At 40.3% G+C, this 8,334-nt stretch overlaps 1 protein-coding gene across 1 annotated transcript in view; it reads left to right on the top strand.

Annotated features, from left to right (window-relative positions):
- The first annotated feature begins 3,089 nt into the window (after nt 1–3,089).
- The window catches only part of LOC136866148 (tyrosine-protein phosphatase non-receptor type 13), a 536,552-nt gene continuing 531,307 nt past the window's right edge, over nt 3,090–8,334 (top strand). The window contains exon 1 of the mRNA XM_067142854.2: nt 3,090–3,707. Within this exon, the coding sequence (XP_066998955.2) occupies nt 3,668–3,707 (40 nt within the window). The 5' untranslated portion in view covers nt 3,090–3,667. The remainder of the gene's footprint in view (nt 3,708–8,334) is intronic.

Genomic DNA, 8,334 nt, shown 5'->3' with positions numbered 1-8,334 from the left:
AAAGCCTTATAATACAGCAAATGGCTGACTTATGCAAGATTACTTTTCAGCACATGGTAGAGTTTGATATTGATGACCGGATGGCATGCATAGCTCAATTTGACCGAAAAAGTCACGTGGCAGGTTTTGAAACTCACCCCCCTCAACGTTATTATATTTTGAATTTATTTAGTTACTCAATCCAGAGGTAACTTTCGACTATGCACAGAATGATATAAATGTCACATTTTGATGGGCGATCAGAAAGAATTAGAATAGAATATTACATATATTTTAAGGTTTTCAGATAGGAACAATCTTCTGTTTTCACGCAACATTGACTTGTAACGAGGAAAAGGCCGCTCAATATCGCAGGATGTTATTGGGCCATATTTGAAATGCGCCAAATCATTAGAGTTCAATTGAGACTCACTCTTCTATCGCTTTCTACACATCTGTACCTTTCTATACAGCTTATCCTCCTAATTCACATAAATATATATTCGTAAAAAGATCATTGTAAGGAACTACAGACAACAATTAGGAGATATGAAAAATCTTTCTTTGAGACGAGTGCAAGCAGGTATGCGAAAATTGGATAAAACGATAAGAATATGACATAAACACGAAAATTCACGGGAAAATATGACCAAAATATGAAACTTTACCGGAAAATGACAAAAAACGTTAAACGAGTCAAAATATTACTTTATATGACCCGCATCATTTTAGTCACCGTTGATAAAGTCATGCTTAACTTGTATTTTCCATGGAAATAAAATAAAGAAATAAAATATAACATGTCATAAACATCCGGGCCCTAATTATTATTATTATTATTATTATTATTATTATTATTATTATTATTATTATTATTATTATTATTATTAATTTCGTGCGGCTATTTCTAGCCGGGTGCAGCCCTTGTAAGGCAGACCCTCCGATGAGGGCTGGGGGGGCATCTGCCATGTGTAGGTAAATGCGTGTTATTGTGGTGGAGGGTAGTGTTATGTGTGGTGTGTGAGTTGCAGGGATGTTCGGGACAGCACAAACACCCAGCCCCCGGGCCACTGGAATTAACCAATGGAGGTTAAAATCCCCGACCCGGCTGGGAATCGAAGCCGGGACCCTCTGAAGCGAAGGCCAGTACGCTGACCATTCAGCCAAGAGTCGGACATTATTATTATTGTTATTATTATTATTATTATTATTATTATTATTATTATTATTATTATTATTCGTATGGCTAATAAAGCCGGTTGTAGCCTATGTAAGGCAGACCCTCCGATGAGGGTGTGGGGCATTGTCCTTGTATGGAAAGCTTTGCAATCATATAAGAAAAGGCTAAGAAAACAACAGATAGGGAATCTGCCACCTGGGCGACTGTCCTAAATGCAGATCAGTAGTGAGTGATTATATAGTATTTTCAAGTACTGAACTAGTTCGATCTCTATAAATCTCTCTCGTTTTTCTTTTAGTTAAAATTTGTCATCTGGTCTTCTTCGGTCATACAATCAGCCTTAATTTGTATTTTTGACTTTTATTAATGAAATTTTAGCTCATACTGGCTTATTGACTACTACTACTATAATAATAATAATAATAATAATAATAATAATAATAATAATAATAATAATAATAATAATAATAATTTCGTATGGCTAATAAAGCCGGGTGTAGCCCATGTAAGGCAGTCCTTCCGATGAGGGTGTGGGGCATTGTCCTTGTATGAAAAGCTGCGTTCTGGTGTGTGAGTTGCAAGCACGTTGGAGACATTGCAAGCCCCCAGTCCAAGAGCGGAGCGAATTAGCCGTTTAGAGTTAAATCCCATGACCCAACGGAAATTCAATACCTCTTTGCTGATCATTCAGCCTTCGTTTCAGGAAAACCAGATAGGCACGCGGATGCTGACTTTCTGAACCTTGGTTGGTGGATTCAATCCCGGCTCAGTCCAGTGGTGCTTGAAAGTGCTGAAATACATCAGCCTCGTGTCGGTAAATTTACTGGCACGTAAAGTAGCTCCTGCGGGATAAAATCCCGGCCACTCGGCGTCTCTCGAAGTCGTAAAGATATTTAGTGGGACGTAAAACCGACGCATTATTAAACAGGAGGCATTCCTGTATGAGGTCTCATTTTACATCACACTATGAAACATCACAGAAAACGCTTAGTGAACACATAGGACTGGTGTCAGGAAAGGAACCCGGCCGTAAAATTAGCATTAAGGAACATGAAGTACCGACTCCTAGTAAATGGGAAAAAACCGAGAAGTAGTACTTATGATGCGCACTACGAATTTGGTGTGAAGTGAGGCAGTGTGCTGATTTTTTCTGTAGTAGCACTGCTTGTCCAAGGACTAACCCCTTGCTAGCACTGCGTATGATAACCGTCCAGCAGTACCTCTTTTCTCAGCAGATTATAATTATACTTTTACTAATTATACCACATGCGGGCTGAGTAGCTCGACGATAGAGCGCTGGCCTTCTGAATCCAACTTGGCAGATTCAATCTTGGCTCAGTCCGGTGGTATTTGAAGGTGCTCAAATACGTCAGCCTCGTGTCGGTAGATTTACTGGCACGTAAAATAACTCCTGTGGGACAAAATTCCGGCACCTCGGCGCCTCCGAAAACCGTAAAAGTGTTAGTGGGACGTAAAAACAATGATATCAATTATACCATAAATAAAACTGGCAGTAATAAAATAATTAAGTTGTTTCTTTTTTAGCTATAATCTTGACACCATATGTTTTCTTTTACAGGTGGCTTATAAATGTATTTACTCAAGATTCGTTTCGGCAGACTGCAGATCCTAACAGTTATAAAGTAATAAAAGCTACATTTTATTCTTTTACCAAGGAACAAAATCCATCAAGATGTGACTTCGCCAAGAATCTTTACAGTGGCAACCCCACCTTAAATCCGTGTATGCCGCAAGGTGTCCCGTTTGATGGCAAATTCAGTTCCATAATAAATGAGCTGCATTGCACTGCTGCACCGGGACCATCCTTCAACCTGTTGAAAGCAGGCCACGCCACTGCTCTCGGCCCGCCGGTTGGCCAGCAGTGGGTTGGGCTGCCTGGAGGTGGGGGAAGAGCGGCATGTAGCGGACCACAAGGCACCAGTCTGCTCAAGTCAGCGTGCGATCGCTAGCAGCATCTGTTCTGTCGTCAGTGTGTGTTTTTATCTCCGATGCCGAGCCTTGCAATTTATCCTTATCACTCTTTGCAAAAGATCTCAGAGCGCCGCAGATAAAGCGGCTGATTTATCTTCTTAACTTTTACATTTCCTCTGATTTCACTTGAGCATGTCAGCGGTTCTGTTCTGTAATATTGAAACGAAGTGCGTTTAGTGTGCGGAATTTTCACCACTATTTCGTTCGTGTGACTGGAAGTGAGGTTAAGATTATAAGTGTTTCCCTGTTAATAGTTTGTTCTAGGAGAAAGCGTATGTTGTTCTTCAGTGCTGTGGTATAAAAGACATTCCTTCTTTCTCTTGTGGTGTGTGAAACCAGGCTAATGTTATAACAAGCCTTTCATTGTGACGCCAAGTGCTGTACAAAGTTGGCGCGCGTGAGGATTGCCAACACAACGGATATCAAGTGATTTCAGCAGGAAGTTGGGGTTTACCATGTCTGATTGACGGCGCCGTGCCGCTGTGTTTGACAAGCGAATAGCCAGTTGGGGACGAAATGGATGGGACAGACGTGATCTACGGCCATTCTACGATCGGTAAGTAGCCGTCATTTACAGCCTAATACCAACAGTAGGATGCCAAATAACTCGCAAAATATGTTGACTTCTTCATTTCGAGGGAGATCCGCCCCTCCCCCCGGTGCTTTCACCCTGTTATTCTTCTTGGCACGCGATACACTCTGTATTATTTCAAGGTTACCACCAGAGGTTCTTGAACTAGATTTATTACGACGTTTTATAAAGAGAAAACATTTGAATCTGAAGCTAGTTAAATTTCAATCTACTGAACAATGTCATTAGCTGGTCAATGCTACTTCATCCATGCTCCACGTTATCTTTGTCAATCTTCCCAGCTAAAGCACGTGGGATTTTTAAAATTAAAATTAACGTCCCTGTGGTTCGATTTTCATCTAAAACTGGAGGTCACGTGGCTATGATCACATTATCAAGTCACGTAAAGCTATAAGCTTGTGGGAAGCACAGTTTAACATGGAATCCGAACGACAGGGATGTGATTTTTCATTTCAAAGGTCCCACATGTAAATGCTGGGATTCAACACGGCTGCCGTGGTGAGAAGTCTGTGACTACAGCATGTCATTCGGCTAACACGCCCCCAGTGATTACTACATATTTGAAATATACCCCATAACCTAAGTTATTAAGATGTATATATTTTAATTGCTTTAGACAGGAGTGAGAAATGCCCCAGCACTCGAATTGTCATATTAAGTTGCCTCTAAAAATTCTCAAAATATGGCTTAAAATATGTGGAGAAAATGGCCCCAAAATATGAAGGAATATAATTATATAATTACCAAAAATAGTAAATAATACTGTATCTGCATTGTTCGCATTACCTTTAACTCGTAATCTAGTGAATACAATTAACTTCATGAGCGTGACTGAGCAGCTGTAAGCTTGCATTCTGGAGATACTGGGTTATAACCCCACTGTCGACAGCCCTGAAGATGAATTTTCCGTGTGGTTTCCGATTTCCATACAAGGCAAATTGTACCTTAATTAAGACCACGGCTGCTTCCTTCCCACTCCTAGCTCTTTCCTATCCCATCGTCGCCATAAGATATATCTGTATCGGTTCGACGTAAAGCAAATTTGAAAAAAAAAACTTATTGTCAGCAAATAATAATAATAATAATAATAATAATAATAATAATAATAATAATAATAATAATAATAATAATAATAATAATCTGCCGGGCTGAGTGGCTCAGACGGTTATGGCGCTGGCCTTCTGACCCAAACTTGGCAGGTTTGATCCTGGCTCAGTGCGATGGTATTTGAATGTGCTCCAGTACAGTCAGCCTCGTGTCGGTAGATTTACTGCCACGTCAAAAGAACTCCTGCGGGACTAAATTCCGGCATCTCGACGTCTCCGAAAAACCGTAAAAGTAGTAAAGCCATTATTATTATTATTATTATTATTATTATTATTATTATTATTATTATTATTATTATTATTATTATTATTATTATTATACCGCTTTTCTCACACGTGCGGTTGGTAGTGTGGTTTGATGTCTGAATATGAATAGGAGAGTGTTGGGACAAATACGTAATCCCCGAGCCAAAAAAATTAATCAGACGCGATTAAAATCCCCGACCCGGCCGCGAATTGAACTCGGGACCTTCTGAACCGAAGGCCTCAACGCTGATCATTCAGTTTAGAAGTCGGTCAAATAATAATAATAATAATAATAATAATAATAATAATAATAATAATAGATACAGGAAAACTTCAGACAATGATATTTGTCCTTTTTTAAAGCAGTTTTTACGAGCAAAATATCGTATGCCGTCGTTATTAGGATATTATGTAAGCCCTGCAGTCCACTTCTATTCTGGATAAAACGTGTTTGTCGCGACCGACTTGTTGATTAATGCTAATTCTTTTATCTGCCGCCTCTTTCAGTCAACATATTTCTCAGAAAGATATTTGAACCATCTGTAGAACTCTCCGAATTGTGAAAATAATTTTTCTTCGATGGGCAGCTAGAGCTAAAGCTGGCATTCTAACACTTGAAGTGAATCACACACGAAGAAATAAAACTCGCAGTGTGTAAAACGAATTTAACAACCATGTATATGTATGTTACTAATCAGGCACTTCAACAACTTGACTGAAATGTGATTTTATATCTACTTCAGTGATAATACCTCCCGTACACACCGCAAACTCATCCAGATTAGAAGCAATGTCTCGTCGCATTCTGGGGATGAGTATTTCCAAAGAGTTCGGTTAACGGTTGTAAAATGTTATTTTATTTCACAGTTTTCGAACTGATTACCGAAACTGTTGATGTTTGAGTGTAATCGTTTAATTAATACTCGGATGATATTCAGATCAGTGCTTAATTCTAAACTTCTAGGCGCCCGAACGCATACCCACACATTTTGTCCCCTTTTCAACCATGTATGAAGCATGTATAATACATTATGAAGATACATGTTCCATTTACTTTTTATTGAGCAATTCCCTTAAAAACACTGTGCAAAAAGAAATTCCCTGGGAGGTGCCGGAACGCCTTTCCGGCGCGTTCCGGTCGAAATTAAGCACTGAATCAGATACGTTAATTACCCAATGCAAATGCTTAAAAATGACAAAATAATAACACGGAACAAAGGAAAATGATTGAAAAGCAAGAACTGAATGTCCCTAATTGCTGAAAATTGCAGAATAATGAGGTGACATTAAAAAAAGGCCTAATAGTAAAAAATGTCAAAAATGACGAAACAATGGCGTAATAAATACGCATTTATGTAATCAGAGGGCAATGACCACGATTTACGACATAAGTTAGCAATGTGTACGATGCACCAATTAAAAGATGGCATGTCATCAAAACCCAGGCCCTGTTTATGACCTTGGTTTCCAACCTCGCGTAGGTCATGACTTAACATACAGCAATGGACGAAAGTGCGTTTTCCCCATGAATTAAGCATTACAAAACTTGGGAGGCTGGTTGTGTCCGTCATGTGATTCAGCGTGTGATAATGAATCGGGCACCTTGCCGCAAGTGAACTGCGCTTCAAGTTAATTGATCAGTGATCGCTTGCTCGGAATACTATCATCGCCAAGGACTTTTTAGAGTGGCAATAAAACTTTTTGCCTTAAGAATAGGAGCTGACGACCAGATCTTAAAAATCTTTAAATATGGATGAATGGATAAACCTGTAAATCCAACAGTACAAACTGTGTACTTGATGGAATGTTGCTCTGTGTCCCACCGCACTTTGTCCCCAGCCCTGAAGGTGGTTTTCCGTATTTTCCCATTTTCACACGGAGCAAATGCTGGGGCTGTGTCTTAAGGCCACGGCCGCTTCCTTCCCACTCCTAACACTTTCCTGTCCATCGTCGCCATAAGACCTATCTGTTTTGGTGCGAGGTAAAGCAACTTATTCACCCGGAAGGGTGCGAATTCGATTCCCCGTAAAGAAGTTGAAAAATGTAAGAAACGATATTTACTCTTCTGGAGCAGCACATGGCCCTAAGGTTCACCCAGCCTACATCAAAACTGAGTACCAGGTTAATTCCTGGGAACAAAAGTGTCCGGAAGTAGGGCTAACCACTCTATACCGCTTAGTGCCGAGGTTAAGAAAAGAGAAAGCCGTTACCTTTCACTCCTCGAAGGGCCTTCATGGCTTTTACGAAGATGTCTTTACTATTTGCTATTTAACAAAATGGTCTCCAGATCCAAGAAATAGTAAAGCTGTGTAACTGATATGACAAGTTTAATACTGTTTGTTTGAAAACCTCTTCAACTGCTGTTGGTTACGGCAGAGTTACGTGTCAGTAAACCTACTGATGCAAGTATCTTGCATTCAGGCAGATTTACATGCCAATTGACTCTGCAGGAATCGATCTTCGCTGCTTGAGTATGAGAGGCCACTATATAACCAACTACTTCGCGAAATTGGACGTAAGACGTGATGTGTGAGCGACCTCCATAACAGAAGTGCAGCCAGGATCGCCTGATGGGGGAGGGTATAGTTACAAATAATCATGATAGAACACAGTGAATGTGCTTTTCGTGTGTGGTGCGCGCATGCATGGCTTGTCATTGTGAGGGCAAGAGAATTGTGGTGATATTCAGATTGCAGTACACTTCTAATTCTTATATTCAAATACAGAACAAGAACAATACGATTAAGGTCAACGATTTTACAGCGAATGGTATGTTCAGTTTACATGTAGAATCCAACATTCGAGGCTTCTTAGAAAGTAGATTCTCTCTCTTTCTTAGCATTAATCCCGACTTGCAGGGTCTGCTGCTTTGCTACATCTCCTCCATTTCTGTCTGTCGTTGGCATCTTCTGGTGTTAAGGCAACACTGTGCATGTCTGCCCTGATGTTGTCAGTCCATCTCTTTGCCGGTCTTCCTCGTGGTCTTGTTTCCTCTGGGTTGATGTGGAGCGCTGTTTTGACAACTGAGTCGTCGTTTTCTCATGACGTGGCCGTACCAGCGGAGACAGGCTTCCCTCACTTTGTCTATGATGGGCGCGACACCAAACCTTTGCCGGACGTCCGTGTTCATTATGTGGTCACATCGGGTCAGCCCCATGGACCATCGAAGCATCTTCATCTCCATGGTTATTCTTAGAAAGTAGATTAAACAGTTGTATATATGAATGTTTATTTAGTTT

This window comes from Anabrus simplex, chromosome 3, assembly GCF_040414725.1.
Source record: "Anabrus simplex isolate iqAnaSimp1 chromosome 3, ASM4041472v1, whole genome shotgun sequence".
Taxonomy (NCBI): Eukaryota; Metazoa; Arthropoda; class Insecta; order Orthoptera; family Tettigoniidae; genus Anabrus; species Anabrus simplex.
This window is presented reverse-complemented; position numbering and strand designations above follow the sequence as displayed.